Source organism: Miniopterus schreibersii, assembly GCF_964146895.1.
Source record: "Miniopterus schreibersii genome assembly, chromosome: 8".
Classification (NCBI taxonomy): domain Eukaryota; kingdom Metazoa; phylum Chordata; class Mammalia; order Chiroptera; family Miniopteridae; genus Miniopterus; species Miniopterus schreibersii.
The window spans coordinates 74,652,453-74,672,238 of NC_138109.1; the positions used below are offsets into that span (position 1 = coordinate 74,652,453).

At 38.7% G+C, this 19,786-nt stretch overlaps 1 protein-coding gene across 4 annotated transcripts in view; it reads left to right on the top strand.

Annotated features, from left to right (window-relative positions):
- Nucleotides 1-31: 31 nt before the first annotated feature.
- The window catches only part of CAGE1 (cancer antigen 1), a 56,520-nt gene continuing 36,765 nt past the window's right edge, over nt 32-19,786 (top strand). For 3 of the 4 annotated variants that reach the window (XM_081144033.1, XM_081144032.1, XM_081144031.1), the window contains exons 1-6: nt 59-173; nt 2,349-2,566; nt 4,178-4,265; nt 7,960-8,480; nt 16,314-17,369; nt 19,349-19,495. In XM_081144033.1, coding sequence (XP_081000159.1) covers nt 2,459-2,566; nt 4,178-4,265; nt 7,960-8,480; nt 16,314-17,369; nt 19,349-19,495 — 1,920 coding nt within the window. In that variant the 5' untranslated portion in view covers nt 59-173; nt 2,349-2,458. Of the gene's footprint in view, nt 174-2,348; nt 2,567-4,177; nt 4,266-7,959; nt 8,481-16,313; nt 17,370-19,348; nt 19,496-19,786 lie in introns of all 4 variants that reach the window. The other variant, XM_081144030.1, reaches the window with a different exon arrangement.

The following is a 19,786-nucleotide window of genomic DNA, read 5'->3' on the forward strand; positions in this document are numbered from 1 at the left end:
CCGCCCCTGGGCCCTCTGAGGGCCTGGAGCTTGTGCGGTCTGTGCGGGAGGAGGACTTAAGGAAGCGTCAGGCGAACTTGAGTCGCCTTCCCCGCCGTTCCTCCCGGCGGTTTTAGTTCCTGCACCCTGCTTTGCTTGTCCTCCCGTAGAAGGACGCGCCAGCCAGACCACAGGTTGTTGGCCCGGGGGCTCACAGCCACATTCCCTCTCAACTCCGGTAACTGACTTCGAAGTTCCCCGGGCCGCGCCCCCTGGGGGCCGGCGCCCCGCGCGCGCCGTTCCACGCGGAGAACGGCTGGCGCGGGCGGGCGCGCGTCACACAGGAACGTTCCGTCGCGCTAGCGCCCCCGCGGCGAGTTTCTAACAGTCATCCGTGGGAAAGGTTGAAAAGCGCTGTCGCTCCCGCGAAACCCAGTGCGGAGGGGTGGGGGCGCGAGGTCCCCATTGTGGATGTGAGAAATTGCACCGGCCTGGAAGGGAGCTCGCTTTTGCGATTTAGGGGGTTCGGTGCATTGTTGGAGGTGAAAATGAGAAGTGCTTTGAGAAAGCTGGTTTGTCATGACTGAAAAGAACTTGAAAACAAAGTCCTCAAGAGTTTTGACTCGTAACTCCACTGGCACTTCTTTCCCCCCCCTGCATAATTTATTGATTTATTTAGTGCGGATTGCGCGGCCGGTTGGGAGACTGGGCCGGGCGGGGAAGGGGGCGGGGCCGGGCGGGGAAGGGGGCGGGGCTGGGGGCCGGGAACGCGAGGGCTGACGCGCGGGCGGCCTCGCCGGTCCGTTTCTTCTCGCGAGAGCCAGCGACGCCTCTTTTCACGCCCGGCTTAAAACAGCCCTAGAGTGTCTCTGGAGTATCTATGGAAACATTGGAGTAAATATTTTAAAAGTTTAACATAAATCTGGTAAGCTCAGAATGAAAGATGGAAAACGTAAGCCCAGCTTAAAATAAATTGGCAGATTGTGCCATATGAACGAAGTTGTAATAGTGTAGTTGGAAGTTCTGGGTTCATAAATTTAAGAAGGTGCTTGCGTTTTTTGCATTTGGAAAACAAAACAATGATTTTTCAAACTCCCTTCACCAACCTAGGCAACATTTATGTATTGGGGAATAGGGAAAAGATGAGCATAAAGTTGGACCATTCACCAATCCTGACTAGGCTCGGTGACTTTTTTATACTTAACCAAAGGATGGAATAAATTTGAAAAAAAAAATCCTCAATAAATTATTAATTTGATAATTCAACAAAATAATCCAGGCAAATGAGTAGTGACTGTAGATAGAGAAGTTTTAATAGAAATAAATAATTGGAATGCAGGGTTTATTAAATTAATATTTACTCTGGACAACACTTGTCCATTTGCTTTAGGGGGTATTGAAAAACCATAAATGGACTCTAGTTGAAGTATGTATAACCTGTAAATATAAACACTAACACGCTTGGAACAATGGTGAAGACTAAGTAAAAGGGATAGGTACTGAATTGTGTGTGAGAGATTTAGACTAAATACCTTGTAATTTAAAAAATAGGCGAATGGGTAGATAGGAAGGTTTTAGGGGACAGAAACACTTGCCAGGGCAGACCCCTGAAGTGGTAAGAAGCATGAGATGTTTGCAGGGAAGTGACACTGATCTTACTAGAGCAGGGGAGTACTGGCTAGGTAAAGTGGGTTCAGGCTATGGAAGACCTAGAAAGCCGAGCAGAATAATTTTAAGTCAGTGTGATTGGACATCCTTTCCACCCCAACCCCCAGTAGACCTGAGGAATCACAGGAATATGGACCAGTGTGATGACCTAAGGGATGGAAAGAAACCATGGGTTATGAAAATCATGTTTAAAGGATGAATGGATAGGACTTGGTAACTGAATAGTCCATGGACAGTGAGATAGAAGGATGCCCAGTTTTCAAATCCCAAGTGCCCGAGACAATAAGTGTGGCATGCGGAAGTGAGGGAAAATTGATTTACAATGTTGGATTTTACTTGATAAAGAGATATTCAAATGCCAATTATTAAGTAAGTAGAAAATACAGTCAGTGTTTGGTGGAACCTAACAGGTCTCTGATAATATTTTGTGAATATCTTTCGATTAAATAACTTAGAGATCCCTTCACTTTCTGGGTCCCAGGTCTTTTAGGTAATTTTGTTTTGTCCAAATTATTTACTACCATACAAAGTTACCATGGTATACTTGGACTAAATTTTTTTTATTTTTTCTATAACTTGGCAAATGACATTTTAAAATGTAGGGCAATGAACTTTACTGCTTTCTTAATATGCAGAGGGAGGGGGGAAAAGCTTTTTGTTTGCATATACTAAAAGACCTTAAAATCATGTTTTTTTTAAAGAAGCCTTCCATCATTCAATAGTTAGGAACAAGACCTATCAAAAAGCTTGGTCATCACCTTCAGATCCTGTATGTTTTGAAGTGGATGCTTCTCATGGAAAATTAGAAAACATGTCAAAAGCGGATGTCATGAATTTCACCAGTCTTTCTCAAGACTTAACTCACTCAGATTCTCCCTTCTATATGGAAACCGGCAGCACTACTTCAGACTTGCCTCAGGTGTGCATTGCTTATGAGTTCTGGGAGGTACAGGTGTATTTAGCATTCACATTGTGTTCCATATGAAAATTTCTTTAAAAATGTGAGGAACAATAAAAGAAATCTCCAGTGGAGGCATAGAAGAGGGGAATAGTGGAACCGGTTTTCAAGAAATGTAGAATTTTACAAATAGTGTTAAAACTGATCCTTTCTAGCCTCTTCATGAAGTCCCATGAGTATAGCGAGAGGACATCACCATAACTCAGTAACACAGTCAGGACAAGAACACAAGGAGCCTGACATCTGGTCTGTTTTCATTTTGGAAAAATGTGGTCATGGTATTATGGCATCAATTGGGATCCAAATTACTATGTACTGAATTGTAAGGAATGAATGTCTTAAATTACTTGTAAGGAAGTCCTCCCTCCTGGATTTTGCTGACCATTTTATTCTTTATAGAATATTTATAGACCAAGGGAACAAAAGGCTTAGTTTAGCTAAAAACAGTAATATCATGTAAGACAAGAGTTAGAAGTGATCTCTGAAATTCAGTGAGTAGTAGAGTCCCAAGAAGTGTATAATATAGCATCAACACATGTGAGTAGTGCTATTTTATTTTTCAAGTATATTATTCCTCGTACTTTAAAAATCTAGGAGGAATGATCTGAGTTAGCAACAAGTCAAAGAAACAGTTATAAAATATAACAGTTTTTATTGTACTTCAGATACATTCAGTAAGTGGAACAATTCTATAAAAAGCATATTGAATAGAAATTTGTAACCAGCTGACTTTAATAAGAGATAAGAACTTTTTTTTGAGCATCACTTAAGTCCACATACTTGATATACTATTTATGATTAAGCCAATGTTTTCCTTAGACACCTAAAATATTTCCCTTATTTATTCTATTAATTTACTTAATAAACTCTTTCATCTTAGATAACATTAAGGTAACTTTGAGAATAAGCCCTACATGAATTTTTATAGATTTCTATTTAAAGGATTCATATTTCATCTCATTACTAGATCCCTGTTTTATATATCCAATGTTTAAAAACTTGAATAACAACTACTCTAATGTTGAATAGACAAGATTTAACAAACATCAAAGAATTGTCAGTAAGAGGTATATAGGTTATCACATACCCCTATGTTTATAGAAACATGGTTTCACTTACCAAATGAACAAAGTATTAAAATAGCAAGATAATTGTTTAACTCTAATTTAATATTGTGACATTATTAGCATGATTTTACTAAAAGGGAGCTCAAATATATAGTGGGGGAAAGGTACTAGAGAGCACATTCTAACTGTGCAACAAAAAATACTAACAATTACATAGCGATGGCCCAGCTGGTGTGTCTCAGTGGTTGAGCGTTAACCCACGCACAAAAGGTTACTGGTTGGATTCCTGGTTAGGGCACATGCCTGGGTTGTAGGCTCAGTCCCCAGGAGGGGGTGTGCAAGACGCAGACAGTTGATGTTTCTGTCTCATTGATGTTTCTATCTCTCCCTCTCAATCTCTCAAAAATATATTTTTTTTAAATTACATAGCAATGTACATATACCTTTAAGAGACTTACGGTGTTTGAAGTATCAATATTAATGTCTTTTTTTATCATTAATACAGAATGAAATAAAGAATGTAAAAAGGGAAAATGAGCCTAAATTCACACTTTCTGAAGAAATATGTAGCACACTAGATGATTTGTTAGGTGGTAAGTATCTCTTTGTTGGCAGTTTACAAACAGAAACTAAGATTTTTTGTGTGTCCTGTGATGATAATAATAAGAGCTAAGTACTATGCTAAGCATTTTATATACATTATTGCACTTAATTCATAAACAAGCCCATAAAATAGTGCTTTTCTTCCCCTTTATAAATACGGGCTGTTTTTATCTTCATTTTAAAGATGAGAATAGTGAGGCTCAGGGAATAATACAAGAAATACAAACCAGAATACATTTGACTGTATTTTAAAAATTTGTGTGTCCAAATTACAATCAACAAAGTAAAAAAGCCACAATCTAAGATATATGTAATGTATACAATTGACAGAGGATTAGTATCCAAAATAAAGAACCAGTAAGGAAAAGACACATATAACTCAGTAGAAAGTTAGGCAAAGTATATGTATTAGTTTGCTAGAGTTGCCATAACGAAATACCACAGACTGGGTGGCTTCAGAAATTCAAATTTATATTCTCACAGTTCTAGAGGCTGGAAATCCAAGATCAGGTTCCCGCAGAGTTGGTTTTTTCCTGAGGCCTCTCAGATGGCCATCTTCTTGTGTCCTCACATGGCCTTTATTCTGTGTCTCCCTGGTGTCCCTCTTATAAGGACACCAGCCATATTGTATTAGAGCCCCAACCTTAATTACCTCCATAAAGGCCCTATCTCCAAATATATGACATTCTAAGGTACTGGGGATTAAGCCATCAACATGTGAATTTTGAGGAGACACGATTCAGTTCCTAACAGTATCTAAGAGGCAGATCACAGAAAAGGAAACCTGCAAGACTATTAAGTACCTAAAATGATGTATATTAAAAGGACCACAAAACGCCATTTCATATGTATCAGCTTGACATGTTGGAGGGATGTAGAGTAAAGGAACTTTACTATAATCCAGAAATTCCATTCCTAGGTATATACACAGAGCTTAGATTTTAAAAAAAAACTTACATTAGTGTACAAGGAAATGTGTATTAGGATTTTCACTGCAGTGTTGTTTTTAATAGCAAAATTAGAAATATATGCCCTACAAAAAGGAAATAAAGTGTAATTCCTCTGTAGAATGAACTAGATCTACATGAATTTACATGGCTAAGTATGAAAAGCAAAATTTTAAGTGAAATAAAGACTTTTATATGACATATCGATATCTATACCTATATATGTAATGTGTGTGTGTGTGTATGTGTGTGTGCATATATATATATATATATATATGAGAGAGAGAGATTTATATTGCCCTTGAGTCAGCTCCAGCTCCTGGCAACCCTGTGAATGAGTGATGTCCACAGTGTCCTATCCTCAACAGCCCCTCTCAGCTCCTGGAGGTTCATGCCTATGGCTTCTTTTATGGAATCAATCCATTTCATATTTTCTTCCTCTTTGCTGTCTTCTATGTTTCCCAGCATTGTTGTCTTTTCCAGAGAACCCTGCCTTCTCAAGATGTGTCCTAAATGGGACAGCTTCAGCTTTGTCATTTTTGCATGCAGTCATGTTTCATGCTTATGTGCTCTAGGACCTACTTGCTCATCTCTCTGGCTATCCAGGGTATCCACAGAGCTCTCCTCCAACATAATATATTGAACAGATGAAATTTTTTCCTATCAGCTTTCCTTACTGATCAACTTGCACATTTGTACATAGTGATTAGGAATAAAAGGGTGTGGATGGTCTTAGCCTCTGTCTCTAATGGCATCTTTGCTCTTGGTGATCTTTCCTAATTCTTCCATTGCTGCACTTAAAGTCTCAGCTTTTTAAAATTTTTTAATTTTTTTTATTTCTCTTATTTGAATTGATGACTGAACCAAGGTAAACAAAATGTTTAACAATTCTGATATCTTCATTGTCTGTTAAAGTTGCATATTTCTTCTGTAGTCATGGTTTTTGGTCTTCTCAATGTTCAAGTGCAGCCTTGCTTTGGTACTTTCACTTTCATCAGAAATCGTTTCAGATCATTGCTACATTCTGCCAGCATGATGATGTCTGTGCGTATCTTAAGTTATTGATATTTCTTCTTCCTCTGAGTCTAGCCCAGTTTTTTGTATATGCTCTGTGTATAGATTAAACAAATAGGGAGATAAAATATATGTGTATATATATGTATATGTATAATGATGCTATTTACATAACATTTAAGAAAAAATTTTTAAATTTATTAATCCTCACTGGAGAATATTTTTTCCATTGATTTGTAGAGAGAGAGAGGAAAGGAGGGAGGGAAGGGGAGAGAGAATCATTGATGTGAGAGAGACACATCTATTGGTTGCCTCCTGCACATACCCCAACCAGGGCTGAGATGAAACCCACAACCCAGATAGGTGCCCTTGACTGGGAATCGAACCTGTGACTCTTTGGTGCATGGGCTGGTGCTCTAACCACTGAGAACACCAGCCAGCGCTATTTACATAACGTTTTAAAACAGAAAACAATACTGTGTAACCACAGTTTGCCCAGGGTGCTGCAGGATCTTTTGATATTTGAAGGAAACAGTGGTACTGGATATATGTTGGGCCCCAACAAATCACTAGCTTGAGATAGTTCAGTATTTCAATATAAAACAATACTACAATCCTTTCCATAACATCTTATTTGCAAAGCTTTGATATTGGAAGTTGCTGTGATAAAAATCAAGTATTGCATGAAAATCAAGGTAGGATAGGAAGTGTGGGTTGGCCTTGTCCAATCTGATTCCAAAGTTTGAGATATGTGGTGCCCAATAGTACATTCAAGTAATAAGTTTGGTTGCTTAAGAATGAAATAAAATATTTTTCTTTCAGTTTATGTGTATTTTGATACAGCTATTAATTTGGTAGGACAAATACTTAAGTTGTTTGAGCTTAACGACATAATAAAAGGAACCGTTAGGTATTTCCTTTGGTCTAGGGGTTCTGTGAAAAAGTTACTGAGACGTTAAAGGTATCACAGAATGAGAAAGGCTGGGAACTTGTTATATATCAGTTTGGTACATAGTGAAGAGTGAAGGGAAATATGGATGGGAAGAGTGCATACATACTGGCTCCAGTAACAGTGGTTCTCTGGGGAGGGAGAAAGAAAGACATCAAGAGAGAAAGGAGGGATCATGAATTAATTTTGCATCACTATTTCTATTTTGCCTTATTTTAAAAAATGTATTAAATCTGTGTATAGCATGCTGTTTAGACGTAGTGTTCTAGAATCTTACCAGCTCTGTGGTGTTAGGCAAGTGTTAGCATCTCTTATATCTCAGTTTCCTTATCTGTAAAATGAGGATAATAGCAGTACCAACTACACGGGGTTGTTATGAGATTAAATAGGGATATGTGTGTTTGCTATGTACTATTCACTGTGCTTTTGTATTCTTTTGAAATACTTTATAATTAAAACATTTTAAAATTACAGTACAACAAAAGAATTTTGAGGGTATCTTAGACTTTGTTGTAATGGTATTTGACCATAATAATACATAACAAGCTTTTTGTAGCAGTCATTTGCAAACTTCTTTCCCCCATGTAAAAAGCTGTTTTGTTTTGTTTTGTTTGCTAGCACAAAGCCAAGCTAAAATCTACTTAATGCAAAAGGTTGAAATACATATAATTCTTAAAAGGCTCAAAAAGTTTATTTCATAAATGTTAATATAACTGTTAACACATAAGCTTTTGGTCAGCTAATTCTTATTTTCTTCTACCTCTTTCTAATGAGATGTCAGCAGTGGAAATTATTCACAGGATGTGCTAACTCGACCAATTGACACCAGCGTTTCTGCCTTCAGACAATTTAAACCCATTTTCAAATATCATCAGACAAAAGCATATAATGATGAAATAACATTTCAAAATCTGACAGGTGGCTTCCCTTACATAGAGAAGCCAGAATTGCAAAGTCACATATATAATTATGCAAAAGACAACAATATAATGGAAGATTCATTTAAGGAGGAAAATCCAGTAGGAACCAACACTTCCACAAATGAAGACCAAATTGCTCATGAATGTCTCGGGCAACCTCCTAGAAGCCCACCTGTAATCCACTGCAAAAACGAGACCCTGAAATTCACGGAAATGTCACTAACTGAAAATACTGCCAATGAATCTACCCTCAACTCTAGTCAATCTGAAAGTTTCTTGTGTAAGGAATATGTACACAATGATGTTGAAAAACCATTTTATAAAGAAAATAGCTTTAACCTGTATGACCTGAGAGCTAATTATAAAACAAAGGCGGTAAGTTTTTTTGTTGTTGTTATTCTTCTTTTTTTTTATTTTATTTATTGTATACCCCAGTCACCAGACATTACATAACTTAATACATTATCATCCCAATAAATCCCGCACTCATACAGCACCATGCCTAGTTATTACAATATTATTGACTATATTTCCTATGCTGTACTTTACATCACCATGGCTATTCTTTTATTGCCATCTTATTTATATTTTTTAAATTTATCTTTATTGTTGGAAGTATTACAGATATTCCCCTTTTTTCCCCCATTGATCCCTTCTGCCCCACATCCGCCGCCCCCCCAGGCCTTCACCACACTATTGTCTGTGTCCATAGGTTATGTATATATGCATATAAGCTCTTTGATTAATCTCTCCCCACCCACTCCCCCATCCCCACCTTCCCACTGAGATTCATCAGTCTGTTCCATGCTTCTATATCTCTGGATCTATTTTGTTCCTCAGTCTCTTTTGTTTATTAGATTCCACATATGAGTGAGATCATGTAAAACTGAATCAGGAAGAATCAGAAAACCGGAATAGGCTAATAACAACTGATGAAATTGAAGCAATAATAATAATAATAAAAAGCTTCCAGCAAACAAAAGCCCTGGTCCAGATGGCTTCACAGGGGAGCTTTCTAATTCTTTAAATGTAGGGTGAGAGAGTTTACTAAAAGTTTTTCTTGCTTTTTGAGGTAGGCCTGTAGTGCTATGAACTTCCCTCTTAGGACTGCTTTTGCTGTGTCCCATAGATTTTGGGTTGTTGTGTGTGCAATTTCATTTGTTTCCAGTAAGCTTTTTATTTCTTTCTTGATCTTATTGGTAACCCATTCATTGTTTAATAACATGCTATTTGGCCTCCATGTATTTGAGTGTTTTTGAGTGTTTGTACTGTAGTTGATTTCTAATTTCATGCCATTGTGATCTGAGATGCTTGATATGATTTCACTCTTCTTGAACTTGTAGAGACTTGTTTTGTGTCCTAACATGTGGTCTGTCTTTGAGCATGACCCATGTGTACTTGAGAGGAATGTATATTCTACAGCTTTGGGGGTGAAATGTTCTGTAAATATCAATTAAATCCATCTGATCTAGTGTGCCATTTAGAGTCACTGTTTCTGTGTTGATTTTTTCTCTAGAAGATCTATCCAGTGAAGTCACGATTATGACTGTATTGCTGTTGATCTCTCCCTTAAAGTCCTTAAGGTTATTATTGATAGGTCCTTATTTATTGCCATTTTAATTCTTTATGCCTATGTTTCTCTATTATTATTATTACAGCAGTCCTTTAACCTTTCTTGCAATGCTTCTATTTCTGCTTTTAGTTAGAGCATTCCCTTTAGCATTTCCTGCAGTGCTGGTTTGGTGGTGATAAACTCCTTTAGCCTTTTTTTTGTCTGAGAAGCTCTTCGTTTCACCATGTATTTTGAATGATAGCCTTGCTGGATAGAGTAGTCTTGGTTTCAGATCCTTGTTTTCATTACCTTGAATGCTTCATGCCATTCCCTTCTGGTCTGTAGAGTTCTGATGAGAAGTCAACTGACAGCCTTCTGGGAGTTCCTTTATAGGTAACAGATTGCTTTTCTCTATCTGCCTTTAATATTGTCTCTCTGTCTTGAATTTTTGCATTTTAATTATGATGTGTCTGGGCGTGGGCCTCTTTGGATTCTTCTTGCTTAGGACTCTCTGTGTCTCCTGACCTTGAGTAACTTTTTCCTTCACCAGGTTAGGGAAGTTTTCTGCCATTATTTCTTCAAACAGGTTCTCTAGCCCTTGCTTACTTTCGACCTCTTCTGGCACTCCTATAATGCAAATATTGTTACGTTTCATGTTGTCCCACAGCTCCCTTAGACTGTCCTGTTTTTTCTTTTCAGATATCTGATTGAGTGATTTTTTTCTACCCTGTTTTCCATTCACTGATCTGATCCTCAGCTTCCTCTAATCTGCTGTTTATTCCTTCCAATGTATTCTTTATGTCTGCTATGTCATTCTTCATTTCTGACTGGTCATTTTTAATAGTTTCCATATCTTTTTCATGCTGTTGAGCATCCTTACAATTAGTATTCTGAACTCCATATCTGATAGATTGCTTACCCATTTAATATAGCTCTTTTTCTGGAGACTTCTCTTGTTCTTTCATTTGGAGCTTGTTTTTTGGTCTCTCCATTTTGGCTGCCTGTTTGGGTTTGTTTCTATGTATTATATGGATCTGTTAGGACTCTCAGTCTTTTTGGAAGGTCTCTGGTGCAGGCCAATGTCAGACACTGTTTGTAATTGGCCTTGAGCAACCTCTTTGGAGCTACCAACAACCCGCGGCTTGAGGTCCTCTTTGTTGGGATTGGGTGTGTTTAGATAGGGCCAAGATGCATACCAAAGTCTGCTTTTCGACGTCCCGGGTCCAAAAGCAGATCAGGCAAAGACTCAGAGCACTCTGAGGTCTGCCTCGCCTGCAGGCTGATTAATCTGATCTATGAGCCTTAGGCTGCAGAAACTCCACAGGATAAGGTGAGAGGTTTTCCAGCAGGGTGGGGCAATTGCTTCCCCCTAGGTAAAAGTTGCTTGGAAGGTAAAAGTCTGCCTGTGAAAAATGTCCTCTGATGTATAGGGAATGACTCAGCACAGGAATCCAGAGGGGTGCCCTCTGAGCTCTATCTCCAAAGCCCACAACCCTTGATTTTCCTCACACAGCTCCAGTCCATTCTGCCCACCCCCTGCTGGAGTCCAAGGTGAGTGGCTGCACACAAAACTTTATGCATTAGCTCTTCAAGAGGGTGCCTGCATTTCTAGCCATCTCTTTCTGGTAGACAGAAACCCGGCTGCTTTTCACAGCCAGATGTTATATGGGCACCTTTCTCAGTTCTGGTGCTCTTGGCCAGGAAGCCCAGCCTAGGGTTTAGGCCCCAGAGTCCTCAGTGGGAACCCCCAGAGCTGAGATCTCCCTCCAGACCTTCAGCTGCTGCCTGTGGGAGGCCAGCCAGCCCTCTGGCGCCTCCACACTTCCTGCCAGTTTCTATGTGGTCTTCACTTTTCCTCCTTGGTTATGAGGGTGCTCTCCAGCTGGTCTTCAGTTGCAGTTGATTATTCAGGATGGTTTTTCTATATTTTAGTTGTAATTCTAGTTTGGTCCCAGGAGAGTGTCAGTATAACTTCCAATCAGTCCACTGCCATCTTTAATCTCCCCTATTGTTCATATTTTTTTTTAATCTTTTCTTATTCTTTTTAAATAAGATCCTTTAACATTTCTTATAATACTGGTTTGGGGTGATGACTCCTTTAGGTTTTTCTTGTCTGGGAAGCTCTTTATCTGTTCTTTGATTATAAATGATAGCTTTGTAGGGTAGAATATCTTGGTTGTAGGTCCTTCCTTTTCATCACTTAGAATATTTCTTGCCACTCCCTTCTGGCCTGCAAAGTTTCTGTTGATAAATCAGCTGACATCCTTATGGGAGCTCCCTTGTAGGTAACTAACTGCTTTTCTCTTGATGCTTTTAAGATTCTCCCTTTATCTTTAACCTTTGGCATTTTAATTATAATGTACCGGGGTGTGAGCCTTTTCGGGTTCATCTTGTTTGGGACTCTGCACTTCCTGGACTTGTATGTCTGTTTCCTTCACCAAGTTAGGGAAGTTTCCTGTCATTATTTTTTTCAAATAAGTTTTCAATTTTTTGCTCTCTCTCTACTCCATCTGGCACCTACCCCCATGATGCGAATGTTGGTACATTTGAAGTTGTCCCTGATGCTCCGTACACTATTCTCATTTTTCTGGATTCTTTTTTCTTTTTGCTGTCCTGATTGGGTGTTTTTTGCTTCCTTATATTCCAAACTGCCAACTTGATTCTCATCTTCATCTACTCTACTGTTGATTCCCTGTAAATTATTCTTTATTTCAGCCTTCATTTATAACAGGTTCTTTTTTATGCTGTTGAGGTCCTCACTAAACTCCTTGAGTATCCTTATAACCAGGGTTTTGAACTCTGCATCCAGTAGGTTGCTTATTTCCGTTTTGTTTAGTTCTTTTTCTGGAGTTTTGTTCTGTTGTTTTATTTGGGACATGTTCCTTCGCCTCCTTGTTTTGGCCACCTCCCTGTGTTTATTTCTCTGTATTAGGCAGAGCTGCTACGTTTCCCAGGCTTGGTAGCGTGACCTAATGTAGTAGGTGTCCCGTAGGATCCAGTGGCACAACCTCGCCAATCACCCCAGCTGGGCACTTGAGGTGTACCCACCCTGTGTGGGCTGTACATCCTCCTGTTGTAGTTGAATCTTGATTGCTGTTGGCACATCAATGGTAGAGATTCACCCAGGCTGATCAGCTGCAAGGACTGGCTGTGACCACTGACCACCGACCTCCAACCATGTTGGAGGATCAGCTGTGCAGGGATACACTGCATAGAGCAGGGCTTCAGCAGGGCTCTGGTACCCACTGAGTCCGCCCTTGAGTGTGTCGCTTATGGAGGTGGGTGGGCGGTGGTGTTTCCATGTGATCTGAAGCTGTCCAGTGGGTGTGCTGGCTCTGGAGCCTCCTAGAAGGTAAAGACCAAGGTCAACCACTGCCTGTGTTCTGCCCAGAACCACCAGGTATAATCTACAAAGTGATCTGCAGATGGCTGCTTCTTGTGCTGGGCTTGGAGGTGCCCAGGTGAGGCCAAGCTATATAAACCAAGGCTGCTGCTGCTAGTGCCGTGCCTGGTGCCACTTAGCTGGAGGTACTGGGCTCACTGAGACCAGATGCTGCTCGTTTGAGAGATTTTAGGAAAATATGAAGCATGAACAAAGACAGGCCATTCCTGTGGTAAAGCCACTGGAAACAGCTTGGGTGGGCCCAAAAGTTGGATGGGGTGGGGTCTCAGGAAATCACCAGGGTGGGGTAGAGTGAGCCAAGTTGATGGAGTCTCATATATGGCACTTGTCTGCTGGCTCTGTGGGGGAAGGGCTCATCAAAGGAACAGTGGGTTCAGCCAGCACTTCTGTCTGGAACAAAGCTGCTCCTCTAGCTCTTGTCCTGATTCCAAACAATTCAGTTCCTCTCCATATGTCTCTGGTGCGTTTCAAGCTGTTTTCCCGTTCCCTGGAACTCAGAGGGAGGGAGTCTGAGTAAGTCCATGCCCGGGCCCTTTAAAAGGAACTGCCTGGGACTCCAGCAGCCTCAGCCTCGCTCAGCCTCAATTCCCTCTGGTTTTTACAGCCAGAAGTTAAGGGAACTTCTTTCCCTGGGACTGGGACCCTGGGCTGGGTTGCCTGGTGTAGGATTGGGATCCTTTGCTCTTCAAGGGGGAACCTCCACAGCAGAGGTATCCCTCCTGATTTTTATCTACCACACATGAGTGTAGGACCAGGCGGTTCCGTGCGTCCGCCCCTCCTACCAGTCTCGATGTGGCTGCTGCTTTAATTTCTTGGTTGTAGGACTTCCATTCAGCTCTGTTTCAGGCAGTTCTGAATGATGGTTTTTCTGTAGTTTAGTTGTAATTTTGATGTGGTTGTGGGAGGAGGGTGAGTACCAGGATTACCTATGCCACCATCTTGGCTGGAAGTCTCAGGAGTTAAGATCTTTGATGGTCAGTACAGTCTATAGAATATTGAAGGATGCGTTGTTGTTTTTTAAAGTATATAATCTGAGACTTTTCCAAGCAGTGATAAATTATTTAATCAGCACAGGGGACATTGCTTCTCTGGGGAAAATGCCTTCCTAGATCTTGATCAATTTAGAAACAAATTTTTCTAATAAAATTAAGTCCATACTTGGAAATTAGCTCTACCAAATGACAATTTCTTTGAGGGTCAAGGCTCTGTCCTACTTCTTTTATGCACCTTAGCATCTACATGGTGCCTTGACTATAAGTTTTTGCATTTCATGAATTAAATTGGCTAGAACTCAGTTTACATAAAGAAAAAACTTGCAAAGAGCAAGCAGTACAGAGATACTAAATTATTTGGCAAGGAAAGCTTAAGATTTTCCTGTCATGTGAGATCTCTGTTGACAAGCAAAAATTATTTTTTTACCAAAGTGAAAACATTAACTTGTCTTTTGATGTATTAATCCTGACCATGCATGTAATATCCTAAGAGCACTGAAAATTTTAACAGTGTAAATTAAATATGCTCTGAACAAAAAGAAATATTTTAAGAATTGATGTGGGAAAGTAGAAATAATAAAATAATAGCATAAATAATATATTTTCATTGTGAGTTTGATGAGAAAAGCTGACTATTATGTTAATTTGCAAGTATGACCAGTTCTTTTGTTCGTTTATTTGGAGGCAGCATTTAAAAGAGGACTTTATTTCCTTCCCTATGTTTGTTTCTGGAAATTAACATTTTAAAATCTGTTTAATTAGGACTTCCCAAGATTGTTCCTTCCTATTTCCATTGCATTTAGTCATTTATTCATTCAGTCAATAAATACTTTCAGACATCTAATATGGGCTAGGCCCTGTGCTATGTGTTGGTTATATAATGGTGACCAAAAAAATATGGATTTTGTTGTCATGAAAGTAACATCCTAGTAGAGGAAATAGGCATTAATTGAATAATCACACAAATAAATGTAAATTTTCAACTATGGTGTCATGAATAAAAGTTGCCTATAAAGTGTATGTAAAATGTACATAATATTGTATAAAATTACATATAAACTTGCAGCAATGATTAGTGATGCAGATAAAAGTAAGATGGGTGTCTTATTGCTCTGGTGAGGGAGTTTGGAGAAGTCTTTCCTGATGTAGTGGGAATTGAGCTAAGCTCTGATAGATGAGTAGGAGTTAATTAGGCTGGGGGTGGGAGAGCATTTCATGAATAATTAATGTGCAAAAAACCTGTGGCTGCAGGGAGCATGATCCTTACTAGGTCCTGAAGGAAGCCAGGGTTGCTGGGTTGGAGGGAACAAGAGCAATGAAGCAGATGAAGATGGAGAGGTAGGTAGCATGGGTCAGGCATCAAGATCAGATATTAGAACCTTGGAGGCTTCAGTAAGGATGGTTGTATTTATCCCAGAACAATGAAGAAACATTAAAATACAGAGGTCCATCCTGGCCAGTGTGGCTTAGTTTGTTGGGCATCATCCCATGCACCAAATGGTTGCAGGGTAGATCCCTGGTAGGGGGCGTTGCAGGAGGCAGCTGATTGATCTCTTGCTTTCACATAAATGTTTCTCTCTCTCCCTCTCCCTTCCTCTCACTCTAAAGATAAAAATAAAAAATACAGAGGACCAAGATCTAAATTCTAGAAAGTTATGCGGCCCACTCCTACAGATATCTTTTATGGGGCTTTTATGTCATATTCATTTAAGCATTGTTTTACTACAACTTACTGTCCCTTTTTAACCCCCCCTAAAACCTGTATTGTGGGCAGAAATCAATCACAAGACGTTCATCTGGCATTCCAGTGCTCAGAAGAGTCATAGTACAATGGGCTAATGTTTAACGAGGAATTTAAAAAGTATTTAAAAGAGGCCTCATAGACTGTATGGCAATTGATAAATTTGTTTTAATTCACATGAAGTCAAGGAATGTATGTTAAATGTGTCCAGAAAAGTTTACATCAGAGAAAATGGTGAGAGTATCAAAGTGTAATTTTTCTTTTGTAAAAGTAAATGTGATACATATTTTTACCATATATCTGTTGTTTGTGCTCTACTATGCTGTTAGGTGCTATACATACACTTAGCAATTAATACTTAAGTATTTTTGTTAAGTAGATGTCATTGCTGGAAGTAGATAGTATAGTCGTTATTTTATAGCTGAGGAAATCAAACTAACGATCTATGATTCAAGGCCAGCTCTGACTTCAAAGCTCAAGGTAATCTTACTCTTTCACATTTATTTACTATAATTTACAGGTTGCAGTTTCTTCAAAAGGGATACAGAATTCTTGGGAGATTCCTGAAATGTCAGTCAGTCACCAAAATGAAGTCACAGTGGAGGACTTGGAGAGTCCAGGGATTGTGTCAGCTTGTTCTCCTGCAGGCATTTCTTGGAGTGGTGGAGCATCTTGGGAGGACAAGACATGTGACACAGAGCAAGACTGGGAAAGCTTACAACCTCTGGAAGAGGATATGGCTTTAAATGAAGTCGTACAGAAATTAAAACGTACTAACAAAAAGCAGCAAACTGTAATCCAGAACTTGCAATGTGCTAAGATGTATTTAGAGAAGAAGCTTAAAGAGCTGCAGGTGCCAACTAACAAGCAGCTAGTGTTCGCTGACATCATAAATAAGCTAAAGGAGAACATGGAAGCATTAATTGAAGACAAATACAGAGTAATGATAGAGAAGAATGAAACTGACAAGACATTGCAGGATTTCCATGATATTTTAACTAACACCCAGAAACACCTTCAGGAGTCTAGGAAAGAAAAGGAAACCTTACAGGTAGAGCTTAAGAGGATCAAGGGAAATTATGTTTGTCTGCAAGAAAGGTACATAACTGAAATGCAAAAAAAAGACAAAATTGTTAGTCAGTACAGAGAGATGGGCAAAGTCTTAAGCAAGAAAGAAGAAGAGGTAGAGAGGCTGCAGCAACTCAAAGGAGAATTGGAAAACGCCACCACTTCTGCTTTGGACTTACTGAAAAGTGAAAAAGAGACCCGAGAGCAAGAGTTCCTCTCTTTACAGGAAGAATTTCAGAAACGTGAAAAGGAAAACCTGGAAGAAAGGCAAAAACTGAAATGTAGACTTGAGAAGTTGATAGCTCAGTTTAAAAATGTGCAATTCATATCTGAAAGTGAAAGGGCTAAAAATACAAAACTTCAGCAGCAGATCAATGAAGTAAAAAATGAAAATGCAAAACTTCTGCAGCAGATTGCAAGGAGTGAGGAGCAAAATTGTGGCCCTAAATTGGAGATAGCTCAGTTAAAGGAGCACTTAGAGGGATTTATGAAGTCAGATATCACAAAGGTATTGTCACTAATTAAAAATCTCTAATGCAGAATTTCAGGAGTTTCTAGTAGTCTGGTGATGCACATTAGGCATGACACACAAATTTTTTGCAGAAAGAATTATTAACCAAAAAAGAGAGACAGAATGGAAAATGTACCATGGATTTGAAAAAAGTTTCTTTGGTTCTTGGGTACTTGTGTTGAAGAACCATCACTTTTGGCCTCTTGTGATTATTTTGGTAAAGATGAAAAATTAACATGGGAATTTTTGTGGGTACCTCTGACCAGTCATCTGAAGCATCCTTTGAGAAAAGATTTTTCTAAGTGGGGATTTCAATCTTTTATACCATGCCTGCCTATTCAACAATAAAAGTAAATAATATAATTGCATATTTGGTTTACATGGTAAAACAAACCTATATTATATCATTATTTTTGTAAAATTATAAACATTTTTAGTGAGATGTAACTGATACATAACATTAGTTTCACGTGTACAGCATAATTATTAGATATTTGTATACATCCAGTTAACATCAGTTAAAAACATCATGGGAACCTCATATCAATATTTTTGGAGGAGCTATAATTTGCTATTCTCTGCTATTCAACTGGCTTTTTTCACAGTCAGGAACCTGGAAGCATGTCCTAGAAGTGATAATTTCACAAGACAGAGCACACCAATTTCAGTTTTGTAGGCCTGCCTTAAAATATTTATAGTACAATCTTATTAACTCTGACTACTTAGAAAGAAGGCTAATCTGAACAAGAAAAATGTACACGTAATATTTGTTATGATAACTTGAACTGAGCTGATGTGTGCCTTATAGATGTCCTGAGTGGTCTCTCTTTCATGAATCTGTAATCAGTACATATATGTATTGTTTGCAAGTAAATAATTCTATTATTGATTCTTAGGAAGACATTTTCTCTGTTTAAAAAATTTTCTCTGTGATCTTTTCTCCAAAAAGAAAGAAGGATTATTTAAACCAGTGGTTCTCAAACTTTAGCTTTTGTCAACATCAGCTGTGACAATGCAGATTGTTGGGCCCACCCCAGAGTTTCTGATTCAGTAGGTGTGTGCTGGGGCCTGACAGTGTGTATTTCTAACAAGATCTTAGGTCTCGCTGATGCTGCTGGTCCAGGGAATCACACTTTGAGAACCATGAACCTAAGCAAAGATGACCTAAGTTTAGCTGCTAACCAAATCATGACAAATTTTAAATTGGTAAACTCTGAATTAATTAGTGTAAGTGTATAGAAGGCTGTCACAGCATATGATTGTTTTCTTGAGCTTCCTTTTAAAAAACAGTAAAATTTTTTGTTTTATCTTGATTGATCAATTTGTTTAATATCCCCAAATCATTCTTACTCTGCTTTTAATTTTGCTTTTCTTTAACTCTAAGTCCATTTTCTCAAAGTGTGGTCTGGGAGAGTCTGTGAGGTCAAAAATATTTTCATAGTAATATGAAAACATCATTGCTTTTTTTCTCTCATTCCTTCACAAGTATACTGTGGAGTTTTCCTGAAACTAAATGACATGTGATGTTGTAATTGTTTTTGAGGCTGACACAGTGTGTGAAGGAAATATGAGAATCCGGCTGTCTTCCATTAAACCAGCATCAAAAATATTCACACGAAAATGTAACAGTTCCACTCTTCTCATTAATTTTTTTGTTTTGGAAAATGTAATTTTAAAAAAAATTTATTTATATTGACACAATTGATTTGTTACTGAAAAGTAAACAAATATTTTTAAATGTTCTCACTTTTCATTTCTAATACAAAAAATACTGATAGACACAACCAACATAAACAAAATGTTTTTGAAGTCCTTAATTTTTATAAAAAATTAAGGGGTATCAAGGGGTCCTGAGAATCAAAAAGTTTGAGAACCACTATTCAGAGTTTTTAGTAGTATTTTACTCAGCATTTTACTTTAACAGTAATCCAGATTCTTTGTTTTTATGGTGACAAATCTGAATTGTGTACACGTAGGATGCAAAGATGACACATTCTAATTTGTTCCTGAATTGCTCACCTTGTGAAGAAGAGAGCCCGAATGCCCCAGATATGAAAAGGACTCAGCCGGCCTTCAAAATTCACTATCTTCTGGCTCTGATGGCAAGACTTCTCACATGCCAGGTAAATTTTAAAGCGCATATTTTTATTGGGTAAGGGGAAAATACCAAGGTTAGACAAACCCAAAGAGGCAATGTGAGGTGACAGAATTAAGTTAAGAAAGAAAATAATGAAAGACAAAATAGAGACAAAACAGCCAATCAGCCTTTCTTCCCCGGACTGCTGCTTTCTGTTTGTCTTCCTTCAACATCCAATTCCCACGAGTCTATAGCATAGTAACATTAGTACTTCTCATGTTTCAGGAAAGCTCTTTCAGAGCAGTAGTCTTCAACTCTGGGTCAGCCGGCTCTAGGA